At 44.1% G+C, this 13597-nt stretch overlaps 1 protein-coding gene across 5 annotated transcripts in view; it reads left to right on the top strand.

Annotated features, from left to right (window-relative positions):
- The window catches only part of LOC311233960 (LIM domain-binding protein 1-like), a 102946-nt gene extending 90756 nt beyond the window's left edge, over positions 1–12190 (top strand). For 2 of the 5 annotated variants that reach the window (XM_084321023.1, XM_084321025.1), the window contains exons 9-11: positions 1721–1844; positions 3816–3970; positions 8401–9328. In XM_084321023.1, coding sequence (XP_084177149.1) covers positions 1721–1844; positions 3816–3970; positions 8401–8625 — 504 coding nt within the window. In that variant the 3' untranslated portion in view covers positions 8626–9328. Of the gene's footprint in view, positions 1–1720; positions 1845–3815; positions 3971–8400; positions 9329–9351 lie in introns of those variants that run through there. The other 3 variants (XM_084321026.1, XM_084321027.1, XM_084321024.1) reach the window with 3 other exon arrangements.
- Positions 12191–13597: the final 1407 nt, after the last annotated feature.

Genomic DNA, 13597 nt, shown 5'->3' with positions numbered 1-13597 from the left:
ACTCTTTCGAAGTCGCTCTCTTTCGAAGTTGGTTAAGGTTGGAGTTTGGAATCAGGGCTGGTGGTCTATCGCCCTGCTCTAAAGACAAACTCTAACCTTAACCAACTTCGAAAGAGCAACTTCGAAAGAGTGCCTAAACTTAACCAGTTGGAAACAAGGCGGACAGTAATAAAATGTGCAATTAATCAATCAATCAATCAATTTGCGCAATTTTTATTTTGTTCCACAATGACTCATGACCCATCAATTACATCATCCAACATTGTTTAAGAAACTAACACATTCGCTGTGACGGAATCGTTTTTCATTTAGTCTTTATGACCCTATCACCATATCCTTTCGTAATGTTTACTGTCCGGCGTGTCCGCCATCTTGCTTTCACTTCTAAAAACTTGCATGGCGGAGTGATAGTAATGCGGTTGTGGGCGGGTCCTGGGACCAAGAGCGTGGGGTTATTACAAATACCCACGTGTAATTTGACTGTTTCAGCCAATCAGAATCGAGAAATTTGCATGCCGTTGTATAAACATTTATATTAAATGTGTGCTTCTCAGTGTTTTAGCCTGTATGAAATTATTATTATTAAAGGTCCCCTATCTTATAAATGGCCTTTTCCAGTGTTTTGCATTGTTTTCTAGCAATGTGGGGGTGTACCAACACTGACTAGGTGCGACATTGTCATTCAGGCGCATTCCTCCAGTTCAGCTGTGACGAGATCCTCCCCCACTAAACCAAGCCATTCTGAATTTAGTACATCTGTGACGTGTAAGATTTCTGATCTGCATACCTCAGCTCCTTCTGTGGTTGTAGCCACCGCCCACAATCAACAATTCGCTCAACAACGGAGCGAGTGGAAATAATGCGGAAGCGGTTTCCCTGTCAGACACTTCCTCAAAAGAGAGAGGGAGAGACAGACGGATAGAGAGTGTCTCGGAGCGATCTCTCCCCCTGCTTTTACACACACTCGCGACTCGAGCTGTCACACATGCACACACGCTCTCGCTCTCTCTCTGTATCTGCCAGTGCAGGTGGGTGACTGTCACTCAAAGCGCATTGCGAGTATGGGCGGAGCCCAGCCAAAAACAGCTTGGAATCTGGCAGGGCAGAAAGTGGTCCACCAAAGTACTTGATTTAAAATACATACCAATGAATTTGATTGAAAAAAAACCTTACAGATGTGTTCCATAGACTCACAGGAATTGTATATAATTGCCCAAATAGTGAAAGGAATAGCAAAATAGTTCCCCTTTTAAGTGGTCATAATTTGTGAAATAGTTCATAGTTCACTATTTATATACAGTTTCACAGTGTAAACTCCTGTTCTTGCACTGTATGGAATACCATTGACCCTTATTTCAAACCTTTATTTTAACTCTAAAAATAAGTTGAGGTTACCCTCATTTGCAAGATGTCATGTTTACATGCCAGTTCAATAAATAATTTAAATGATGATCTTCCGTACACTTTGGTACTCAATGGTGGGAGTCTCATGCTCTGGTCAGGACTTTCTCAACGATGTACATCAACAATTTGATAACCCTGGCTGCCTCTCTCCTGTCTCAACCATGTACATCAACAGTTTGATAACCCTGGCTGCCTCTCTCCTGTCTCAACCATGTACATCAACAGTTTGATAACCCTGGCTGCCTCTCTCCTGTCTCAACCATGTACATCAACAGTTTGATAACCCTGGCTGCCTCTCTCCTCTCCTCTCCACCAGCTGTGTGTGATCCTGGAGCCCATGCAGGAGCTGATGTCCAGGCACAAGACCTACAGCCTCAGTCCCAGGGACTGCCTCAAGACCTGCCTCTTCCAGAAGTGGCAGAGGATGGTGGCACCGCCAGGTAGCACACGGACACATTCATGGTTCTCATGTGTCCACAATGCAGAAAATCACTTTGCTTTGGTTTCTGGCTGAGACGATATGCCATTTGGAAGAATCGATCAATCAGGACAAAATTAGCAACTAAAAAAAACGATTATTTTACAATATGTAAAAAAAAAAAAAAGATTACGGTAAATCCTTTTCTTCTTAAAAAAGAAAGAAAACAATAATTTAACGTTAGTTTGTGTGTGTGTGTCACATGCACTCACTGTAGTTTTTGCGATGCTGTAGTTGGCCCACCACACACACACACACACGCATGAACAAATGTTAAATAGTATTTTCTTTCTTTTTTAAGAAAAAAGTATTTGAAACTTTTCTATTTATAGGTGACTCCATTTGTCGATTTCACGCAAGTAATCGATAAGTGGTCTCAGCCTTAGTTTCTGACAATGTTACATGGCTCTTGGTATTGATTTTAGCATTGGGGGGTATTCACAGATGCTCTGTTCTACTGCTCTACTAACTGCATTAACTTACTAAAAAGGTTGTTATAAGTGAAATTGAACTTCTCAATATCTGTTTTTTCTTGTGACAAAGTTTCAGAGTTCAACCTTGCCTCTGTTGTAGAGAAAAGGGGTATAAATAATTGCAGTAACTACACAATCACTGGATAGTGACTTTAAAGCCATTTTTCTCAGTTTCACTTTTTGCATAGTTATTGCGGTTAGCTTCTGCGGGGCCGTCTAGTCCGGTATCTGCCTGGTATCCAATACTATTGTCTGTAACGGCTGTATCCGTACGGCGGAGTCTATCTACACCAGGGGTTCCCAAACTTTTCAGGCCGGGGCCCAGAAAATAAGGCGTCAGAGAGCCGCGGCCCAATGCACATCGTCTGGCTTTTTTTTTTTTTTTTTTTTTTTTTAACCAGGCGACCGATTTTTTAAGCCAAATATCACTTCAATCCTATTAAGTTAGTTCAAGTTAGTTATTCATTTATATGTGCTATTTATGAGAGGGCTAACTTGTTGCAAAATAATAATGATAATAATAATAGCCTCATTAAAATACTATTGTTGCTTCGGTTGTTTTCAGCATTTTATGTGCATAATCTGTTATTTAGTTTGAAATGTTCGTTGAAATAAGTAGATTTTTCGTTTTTGTTTATTTAATATAAAACCATATAGTCACATTTTAGAATACAATAGAAAATAATTTTAGAATACAACTAGAAACACTGTCCTGGCCTGCTTCTAAGTTCAGTGGCCTGACAAATTTTTTTTTTTTTTTTTTTTTAATCATCTCGCGGCCCATCCGTGGCTGCTCGCGGCCCACCTTTGGGTCGCGACCCCGACTTTGGGAACCACTGATCTACACTGTCAGTGTTAGCTGAGGGTATGGTAGGCAGAGTCTATCTACACTGTCAGTGTTAGCTGAGCGTATGGTAGGCAGTCTATCTACACTGTCAGTGTCAGTGTTAGCTGAGGGTATGCTAGGCAGAGTCTATCTACACTGTCAGGGTTAGCTGAGGGTATGGTAGGCAGTCTATCTACACTGTCAGGGTTAGCTGAGGGTATGGTAGGCAGAGTCTATCTACACTGTCAGGGTAAAAGCAGCAGGTCCCCTACGCAGTTCCCACGAGGCGTCTTTGAAAATGCACACGATGAATTCACATCATTACGTTTCTCTAAAGTAACCTGTAGAACAATTGGAAAGCGATCTCGATTAGATCTTATTCAGCCTGCAGCCCCCACAGCGCTTATAGTTTCAACCCAAGTCGGTCAAGTCGCTCCACGCACCCCCCTGTAAACCGGGGATAATGTGTTTCACTATTTGCATAGTTATTGCGGTTAGCTTCTGCGGGGCTAGTCCGGTATCGTCCCCGGTATCCAATACTAGTGTCTGTATCGGCTGCATCCCTACTTAAGACGTCAGTCGTGGTCTTGAGTTATTAACCCCTCGCTCTCTCCCTTCCTTTCTCTCTGTGCAGCTGAACCAGCCAGACAACCTCCCAACAAAAGACGAAAAAGGAAGGTGTCGGGCGGCAGCACCATGAGCACCGGAGGAGGCAACAACAACAACAACAACACCAACAGCAAGAAGAAGAGTCCAGCCAACAACTTTGCTCTCTCCAGCCAGGTACCTGTAAGCATACCAACTCCTTGACCTTCTGTCTGTCTACACCTTCAGGTTTAGCAGGGCGTGGTAGGGGGTGGAGTCTTTTCTTTTTCTACAGCCCCAGGTTAAGCTGAGCAGGGTATGGTATGGTAGGGCGGAGTCTATCTACACTGTCAGGGTTAGCTGAGGGTATGGTAGGCAGAGTCTATCTACACTGTCAGGGTTAGCTGAGGGTATGGTAGGCGGAGTCTATCTACACTGTCAGGGTTAGCTGAGGGTATGGTAGGCAGAGTCTATCTACACTGTCAGGGTTAGCTGAGGGTAGGCGTGGCCGGTATAATTTTGTTCATACCTTTCTGACATTACACCCCGGTATACGGTATATGACGGTATGACTAGGGATGGGTACCTTTCACATTTGAACCGATACCGGTACCGATACCGGTACCTGTGAATCGATACCGGTACCCAACGGTACCTTTTTTCGGTACTTTAGTCTCTAAAAATTGTATCTACCTACCTCGGTTCAAAACTTAATATTTAATAAATAAATGTATTATTATTACTTTATTATTATTTACATCTTACTAATGTAAAGTACTGATGTAAAGTAATGAAAAACTGATTAAACAAACAAACAATCTAGCAGCAATGAACTACTCTGCTGCTGATTGAGTATTCTAGCAGTTATTTTTGCTCCACCCCCGCTTGGAGAAGACCCGCTTTGCTGCGGTGTGTGTGTGTGGCTTGTTTACCGGCGTCACATCTTCTACTCTTCTGTCCCGAGTTGTGCCGGCTTGTACTGTAGCCCTAGGAGCTAACATTATGTCCGACGGTTAGCTTAGCTAACGTCAGCTTAAGAACGTTAAACGGGTTACAAATATGTGAAACTATGGAAGGAGTAAGCAGACGCTAAAAATAAAACCCACCGTGGCAGCGCGAGCACATAGCAAAAGAACGTTTGGAGATAGTGGTGTTTCAAGAGACTGGCTACAGTAATATGATGCTGGGCTGTAGTGATCAGTTGTTCCGTGTGGCGCAAGTATGTAAAAAAGAAAAACAGAAACAACACGTTTGTCATCTGTAGTAAATAAATTAAGCTGGAATCCATTTGTGACCATGAACAGAGCCAGTGTCTCATTGTGTCCCGGATTCAATCTCCTCTCCTCTAAAGACGCTCCGTGGCTAGGCTAACAGCCATGTCAGACAGAGCAGATGTGGAAACTGAGCTACACTTTCTAACAACCTGCCCACTACCAAGATAGATATCAGAGACATATACTCCCCAGTCCCCATGAATTGCAAACACCCAAAGAGAGTTTGAAAACATGTATTGTGCCTTAACGTGCGGTTTCGTTTTTGCGGTCAACAAAACGTGACGTCATCGGATTTTAATTTTTTTTTGCGCATAGTACCGAAAGTTGGCACCGGTGGATCTCACGTGAATCGATACTCGGTAGTACCGACGTGTTTCAGTAGGTACCTTTTTAAAAGTACCGAATTCGGTACCCATCCCTAGGTATGACTTTCATCAGTGTGGGGGGGGGGGGGGGCTAGCTAAGTTAACAATATACTCGTTATCACCATACATAAAGATTTTCCGGTAGTAAATACTTGATATCTTAATCATAACCATAGTTGCAAGACGTTGTAGTGAAAGGTCTTGTTATCTTGCATTGTTTCTACATAAGCAAGCACACGTTAATTTACATCCTCCACAACATAACTGTGGTATCTTACGAATGATACAAGACGCTTACCCGTATATTGAAACGCTTTGACATTAGGGCCGTTCTTTCAACCTAAACGTGCACTTTCTTCAACCTCAAACCTAAATTCCTTAGCGATCTGTGTTACCAACGTAAACAAACAGCACGCACATTCGAGACACACAGATATGAAACGACATACGGAACAAATATCGTATAACAGAGGCTGAAATGAGACCAACGTGACTCACAAACTCACGACAGTACATACAGACGCACAAAATGTAATCTGCATTGATTAACTGATAATCAAAACTCAGCTGAAGCCGTTAAACCCCTGTAGCGAATCACCGAAGCCAATACGCACACACAATCAGTCGAACTGGAACGGGTTACCAACCATACACTCCCGGCATTCATAACTCGGACAATTATCCATACGAACGTCCCGCGTTCTAAGAAAAGATATCCGGACCCTCATACGTTCATCTTCCATACGCTTAACCATAACATAACGTACCCAAACAACGTGTTCCCGGGTCCACATATACGCACGAATCCATACTCTCAAAACTTTAGAAAAACGCTCCGATACCCAAATCCAGAATCATCTGATATCTGGAAGTGGACCCATGGTCCATTCAACCTTAATAAACGGACGGCCACCGGCCCATAACCGCATTCTATAGAAGAATAAGTCTTTATTTGTCATGCAGATTAACACACATGCGAGATGGGCGACCGACAGGAACGATGGTTATCCTATAACCCTAGTTATATGAATACTGGCTGAGCGTTCCACTTGCTGCGACAATCCCATCTAGAAAGAAACGTATCTGTATTTTTGACGGTATTGAAAAAAAGACCAACAGGATTTCTAAATACCCTGGTATACCGTAATACTGTCATATCGCCCAAGCCTAGCTGAGGGTATGGTAGGCAGAGTATCTACACAGTCAGGGTTAGCTGAGGGTATGGTAGGCAGAGTCTATCTACACTGTCAGTGTTAGCTGAGGGTATGGTAGGCAGAGTCTATCTACACAGTCAGTGTTAGCTGAGGGTATGGTAGGCAGAGTCTATCTACACAGTCAGGGTTAGCTGAGGGTATGGTAAGGCAGAGTATCTACACTGTCGGTGTTAGCTGAGGGTATGGTAGGCAGAGTCTATCTACACTGTCAGTGTTAGCTGAGGGTATGGTAGGCAGAGTCTATCTACACAGTCAGGGTTAGCTGAGGGTTTGGTAGGCAGAGTATCTACACTGTCAGTGTTAGCGGAGGGTATGGTAGGCAGAGTATCTACACTGTCGGTGTTAGCTGAGTCTATGGTGGGGTGGACAGAAGGTGGAGATAGTTGGCCAGTAAATATGCAAGTGGCTCTAGGAAGGTTGGTAGTGGGCTTGGGTGTTGCCTTTAGGCAAACCAATATAACATGCTATTTCATGACTGAAATTATTCTGAAATTATGTTTTTATCTGTCAATTACATTCAATTATAAAATGGTGGTTTGTCATCCGATCGAACGTTGAAGTGTACGTTTATATATAATTATTTCCCATCAAAAGAAAGACTGCAGTACCGCAAAGACAAGTACTCATTGATACTCTGTATTGCCGAGTACTCGGTTACTTGATCAGTAAAAATGGTACTGGTGCACCTCTTATAATGAGTGGGTATAGCAGAAGGTTGAAGAGAGTAGGTCCAACATAGGGGCTTAAAGACTTATTCGAGGGAGGGTGATACGGGTGGTCTCTCCAATACCGCCACAGAAGATTTAAGATGCTATTTGTTTAGGGTTGGTAGTGTCCAGAGACTCCCTCCCCCTGATCCAGTGAACCAGTGATGGGCAGTCCCTGGTCCTCTGGGGCCACATGCTTGTGGGTTTATCTGGAAGAGAGGTACAAGATGCCCCCAACCACAGAACACAGGCACAGATGGTTTCATATCTCGTCGATGCTTAATGGTCTGGGGATGTGGTGGGGGTGTCGGGTTACACGCATCCTGGATTTGTGGTGAACTAAAAACCTGTGAACGGGGTGCATTCTCTGTTTTAGATCCAACTTGATTTACAACCTACAGGCCTGTTACCGCTAAGCCTATCAGGGCGTAGGCCTGTTACCGCTAAGCCTATAGGTGCATAGGCCTGTTACCGCTAAGCCTATCGGAGCATAGGCCTGTTACCGCTAAGCCTATCGGAGCACGCGATTCATGCAGCACCGCAGCCTTCGCTTGGTTGGTTGGTTGAGTGAATGAGACCCGAGGTGGAATGAAACCCCCCCCATGATGGAGCACTCGAGGATCAGGGACGCCCACTGCTGGCCAGTAGAAAGGGGCCTTTGCACACCCCCCAGGTCGTGGAGCCGGGGGCGAAGGCGGACATGGCCCCCTGAACCGTCTTGGTGGGAAACCTGCCAGGTGCCCAGTGGAGTGACGCCACGTTATGATTTGGGCTCAGTGTGGAGAACACCAATCCCATTTTTAGGAATGGTTGAGTTTCATTCGCCTTTTTGAAATCAGTTCCCGTGAGGCGTTTTTTGAAAATGCACACGATGTGAGTTCACATCGTTATGTTTCTCTAAAGTAACCTGTAGAACAATTGGAAAGCGATCTCAATTAGATCTTATTCAGCCCGCAGCCCTCACGACGCTTATAGTTTCAACCCATCCGCGCAGCCAGTAAGTCGGTCAAGTCGCTCCACGCACCCCCCTGTAATCCGGGGATAATGTGTACCGGCCCTTGCTGTCCCCTTTAGGACGTGATGATGGTGGGAGAGCCCACTCTGATGGGAGGGGAGTTTGGTGACGAGGACGAGCGTCTGATCACGCGACTGGAGAACACGCAGTTCGATGGGGCGAATGGCCTGGAGGATGAGGACAGTTTCAACAGCTCGCCCGCGCTCGGGCCACACTCGCCCTGGAACAACAAGCCCCCCTCCAGCCAAGAGGGCAAGAACGACAACTCCCAGTCGTCCCAGTAGAGTACGGAGGGGTTCCTGTCCCATTCCCGACACTTATGGCCTACTGGGATCTGCCCGAGCCCACACACCGGGTGGGGGGGGGTTATTTGTGTTTGTTTTCTAGCAGAGGGGAAGGAGGTTAGGGTAAAGGAGTAATGGTTGATGGACTGATGAACGAGCGCTGTACGCTCTTGTTCAGGACAGATTGACAGTATCAGCCCCCCTCCTCCCCCCGGTCATCTTTTGCGGAGTCCCACTCTCGCACATGCTCAGTGGTGCTCAGCCCCGGCCCTCGTCTCCTGGCTCCGGCATTAAGCCCCCCCCCCCCCCCTCCCGCCCGCCCCGGGGGGGGGGCCTCTTTCTGAAACTGGAGGATGCTGGGTGTGGTTGTGTGGGTGACGTGTGTGTGTTTTTTCCATAACGGCTCACCTCAGTGTTCGAGCCCGAGTCGGGCGGGTGCGTGCGTGCGCCCCGGCGATCGGAGTGCTGTAGCCATGGCGACGGAGTGTCGGCGGGTTCTTGTTCCAACCTCGGGTCTCTGCGTGCGTTTGCCTTGGAAACGCACCCCTTGTTTCTGTTGTGCTCGATGTCGCGGGGGAGAAATGCTTTTAGGTGATTATCATTGGAACCTTTTTAAAAAAGAGGGGCTGTAGTAGAAACTGTGTGCACTTTTAGCAGAAGAAAAAAACAACAAACCAAACAAAATCCAACTCGGTTTTTTAAAAACTAAATTATTTGTTTTTGTAGGACCTGGTTGGAACAAAAACCTGTACAGTGCCGGAGCTTGAGGACCGGAGTTGAGAACCACTACCCTAAAGCTTACACACACACACACGCACGTACACACACACACACACACTCATACTCTCTCTCACACACTCACGACACAATCACACAAACTTACACACACACACACACAGACACACACACACACACACACACACACACACACACACACACACACACACACACACACACACACACTCTCTCTCTCTCACACTCACACTCACACTCACACTCACACTCAGCATTAAAGCATTGAGGTACTGGAGGTCGTGGCACCATGTCTGGACCAGAACTCCAGGCGCTGCAGAAAGTGTGTTTTTATTTTCTATGTTTTGAATTTGTTTTGAATTTTTTTATTTTTGTAAACAATTTCTAAAAAATAAAACGAGACAAGCAAGCAAGCAAACAAAACTAAAAAACACCCCAGAATATTCTTTGCACAGGTTTATTTAAACTTTTCTGTAACTCCCAATCTATTTTTGTTATGGATTTGATGACACTGTTTTTTTGTTTCTTTCTTATTATTGCCGATGTGAGAGCCGTAAAAACCTGTGGCCGGACGAGATAATCTATCCCGCGGTCGGGGGTCAATTGACGTAGAATGAAATCGATTCACGGAGAACGAATTTCAAATTTTTTAAACATGGCAAAAAAAGGTTTTGCCACGAGATGTTCGGTCATGTCTTCCGGGTTTACATTTTGAACCGATTCGAATAGAAAGTGAATCGACCCCCGTCCCTGGAGTCTACAGTATATATAAGTATTTGCTATTATATCATATTATTACTGTGTTGATTACAACTTTTTTCCATGTATGTGTAAATGCTTGATATGTCATCAGTCAGTGTCAAACATTACAGTGGCGTCCTGGTGAAGCCTGTCGACTCGGATGCTTAGAAAGACTAGTGTGTTTATTAATGTTATTATTATTATTATTATTACACGACAAAACGCCTTGGTTTGACTTTGAGTCCAAATCGGCGTGTTGGATGCAGCGGTTTCCCTGCTACAGTCTTCGTTAAGCATCTGGTTCGAGTCTGTTGTCTTGTCATTGCAAAAAAAAACTTTAGCTTCGTCTCTACCTTGTTGGACGTGGGCGTCTCCTTCGAATTTGCTACTCAAAAGACATTTTCAAAATAACAACAAAACAATTTTGACAGCATTGTAAAATAAGATGAAAAGACTTTTGTATAAACTTAAGTTTCCCAGGAATGTTTTTAATCACAATTTAGAAAGCTACAGACCAAGGAGCTACATGTAAGATTATTTAGTTATGGATTACACTATGCTATGTTTTTTTTTGTTTTTTAATCATTTTGTGGGCTCTCCCCCGCCTCATGTTTTGTGTCTGTACTTGTATATTTTAGCTGGTAGTGTCTGTAAAACAGTTATATGGTGTATTCCTCCCTAGAACCCCCCCTGAGAGATCCCAATCTAATGTAAAGAGACGGAAAGCCTCTTACAAGTTTTTTAACATGATTTTTTTTAATGGTACAATCATGGATAAGAGAATTTTGGCCTCATTTCAACAAACTGTATTTATTTTTCTATCTACTGTCCTTCTGTTTTGGCCTATAGCCCACATGTACGTAACGCCCATGCCGACTTCATACTGTATAATAAGGTGGGCTGCTCTGTCTAGTTCAGGCCTTCTGAGAGGACAAGTGTCTAGGGCAGGCCTTCTGAGAGGACAAGTGTCTAGTTCAGGCCTTCTGAGAGGACAAGTGTCTAGGGCAGGCCTTCTAAGAGGACAAGTGTCTAGTTCAGGCCTTCTGAGAGGTGCCAGTCAGCCATTTTGAAATGTGGGTCTTATATATCTTACCTTGACACAAGTTAATACCTGAGACCTTTTGCATGTATTAATTTTCCATTATTGAGATATTTGAGACTTGTCAAATATCTCAATAATGTAAAGACAACAGAGCAGTAGGTAAGGTATAAATAAACTCGTACACAGCTGATATGAAGACCAAATATAAAAGAATGCTGATATTCATTAATATGTCGTCAGTGTTTCTTCATTCAGATATGTGAAATGAGATATGTATACAAATGTTTTCCGTCTCTTGTCCTTCAGTAATCTTTACATGATCTATTCGGTTTCCCTATCCGATGGTGTGGGATTAAGTACAGTAGTGTGTAATGACGAGACCTCGCCACTAGGTGTCTGAAAGACCAGAGCAGCCCCACAGTAAATCCCTCTTAATATGATCACCTCTTCTTTTCTGCCGAAATGGTGTCTGTGAGCCCACATTCAGATGTAAGGCTATGTTATTTTTACAACTCTTGATCTTTTGTCTTTAGCGCCTGCTAAATGTACCTGTCTGGTCCACAGGGGGCTATTTCAAGAAGAAAGATTACCCACTTAACCAAATAACCCATGGAGAATTAGTCTCATGGTGAGTTAGACTCGCGTCTAATTCTTGGACGTATCGAGTAATATTCGTCAAATTAAACCTCAGTTATCGATTCGTACGAATCGCTAGTCGCCTACCAAATGATTACCTCTTATTATACATTTTGAGTTCTCTCTGGCTAAGCCAGTCCCGCTTCTTGACATGTCTCCCTGTGGTTCAGTAGACTGATACAGAAGGGAATACTGGAGGTGACTAGCTATAGCCTGTGCCCCTGACATACAGTGTAGACATGTTGACACTCTTCGGGGGATAAGGTTATCGCCTGAGACACAGATAAATGGCAATGCACCCATAGCTGGCTCCTGTAGCGCCTCGCCATAGGGGTGGTTTGATAAATATATTTTGCCTAGTTTCTGTCATTGATTGATTCATGTATGGTATCAATAAAGATGAATTTTCACTTAAAACACCTGATCTTTATTTTGTATGTCTGGTTTGTATCTCTTGAGAGGGAGACGCAGGAGAGCAGATTCTAAGATAAGATATTCCTTTATTGATCCCCTTGGAGAAATGTGGGTGTCATAGCAGCATGGGGGAGGGGAGGTACAGGTATGGACAGGGTAATAGTAGAAATACCGAAATATACGCAATAAAATTTGATCTGAATATAAAAATGATAAAAAAACATTCTGTGTGTGTTTCGATCCCTAGATGTGGTCTTGAAGGGATATTTAACTCGAGTAGAACTTGTTAGCAGTCTTACCTCTTACCGCATTTTTACATAGATTTATTACCCTGTACATTTATTACCTCTGAAAACTAAAAGCAGATCCGGCGTATTTGGCTGCTTTTTTATATAGCGCTTTACAATTTGTTTCTCACATTTTACCCATTCATTCACACATTCATTCACACATTCACACACCGACGGCTGAGACAATCATGCAAGGTGCCAACCTGCTCATCGGGAGAAATTAGGGGTTAAATGTCTTGCTCAAGGACACATCGACACGCTGCCCGGGAGGAGCGGGAATCGAACCGGGAACCTCCGGATTGCCAGACGACTGCTCTACCTCCTGAGCCACTGTCGGCCTCTGTTGTTGTCGGCCTCAGTTTGAATGTGCTGTGTTTTTCCACTCACACGGAATGTTGGGGAGCGCGTACCCATGGTTACCGGCTGTCTTCTTGGAAGAACGACTGCAAAGAAATAGTTGGCTACACCGACACACATACTGCCTCTACGCCTGTTTGTCCAGACCTGCAGAACAGCTCTCCCCGAGTGCCTTTATAAATGGTAAATGGTGCATTTATATAGTGCTTTTATCCAAAGCACTTTACAATTTGTTCCTCACATTTTACCCATTCACTCGCACATTCACACCGACGACGGAGGCAACCATACAAGGTGCCAACCTGCTCATCTGGAGAAGTTGGGGGTTAAGTGTCTTGCTCAAGGACACTTCTACACGCTGCCGGGAGGAGCAGGAATCGAACCAGGAACCTCCGGATTGCCAGGCGACTGCTCTACCTCCCACTGTCGCCCCTTGTAAGTGGTAAATAATAGCTCTACATCAGTCTCAAAGTCCCTCCTGCTCTACAGTAAACGAGAAAGAAAATACATGTCCTGGTATCCCGTTCCGACTTGATCCAATCAGAAAAGAAAACTCACTGCAAAATTAGTCTGACAAAAAGAAATTGTGTTAAAGGCAAATATGGGCTTGAAACAAGTAAAATAATTTGCCAGTGCAGTAAGCAAATTTGGTGTGGCAAGATTTCTTGAAATAAGTACAAATATCTAGGGTTCCCTCTCCTGATTGAATAAAGTGGGAAGGTATACCAGAAAATGTTTT

Source organism: Notolepis coatsorum (genome assembly GCF_963971535.1).
Source record: "Notolepis coatsorum genome assembly, chromosome: 9".
NCBI classification, from domain to species: Eukaryota; Metazoa; Chordata; class Actinopteri; order Aulopiformes; family Paralepididae; genus Notolepis; species Notolepis coatsorum.
The sequence above is the reverse complement of the archived record's forward strand: the minus strand, read 5'-3'. Positions and strand labels throughout refer to the sequence as shown.